Here is a 307-nt window from a genome sequence, read left to right on the forward strand (position 1 = left end):
CTACCCCCCCCCCTGTCATGTTCAGCTTGATCTGGCTGCTGCTGCAGCACTCGTGAGAACAGAGAAAGGTTGTAGTGTTAAGTAGACATAAGAATAGAAATCTTCATCTTCGCTATTGGCGGTATAGTGACTTGAATCGTCTTTATTATTACTACCAAAGTATCGATTGCCGAACCCGCCTTTCCCGCTGGAAGAGAAGAGTTTGTCTAATTCACTTCTTAGCTTCTTTTCTTTACTTTCCGAGATGGGTCTTAGAAAGAAGGAAGCGAATTGCGGGGGGACTCCAAACCTTAAGACGGACTCACAA

General features: G+C 45.0%; 1 protein-coding gene across 1 annotated transcript; it reads right to left on the reverse strand.

Moving 5' to 3' along the window:
• Positions 1-21: 21 nt before the first annotated feature.
• Positions 22-249, reverse strand: CSUI_011585 (vacuolar atp synthase subunit c; the record flags this gene model as incomplete). Its single annotated transcript, XM_068071683.1, has 1 exon — positions 22-249. A coding segment is annotated over one exon (228 nt), but the record flags the coding sequence as incomplete, so codon positions are not given.
• Between the last annotated feature and the right edge of the window lie 58 nt (positions 250-307).

Source organism: Cystoisospora suis (assembly GCF_002600585.1).
Source record: "Cystoisospora suis strain Wien I chromosome Unknown contig_14553, whole genome shotgun sequence".
Lineage (NCBI taxonomy): Eukaryota > Apicomplexa > Conoidasida > Eucoccidiorida > Sarcocystidae > Cystoisospora > Cystoisospora suis.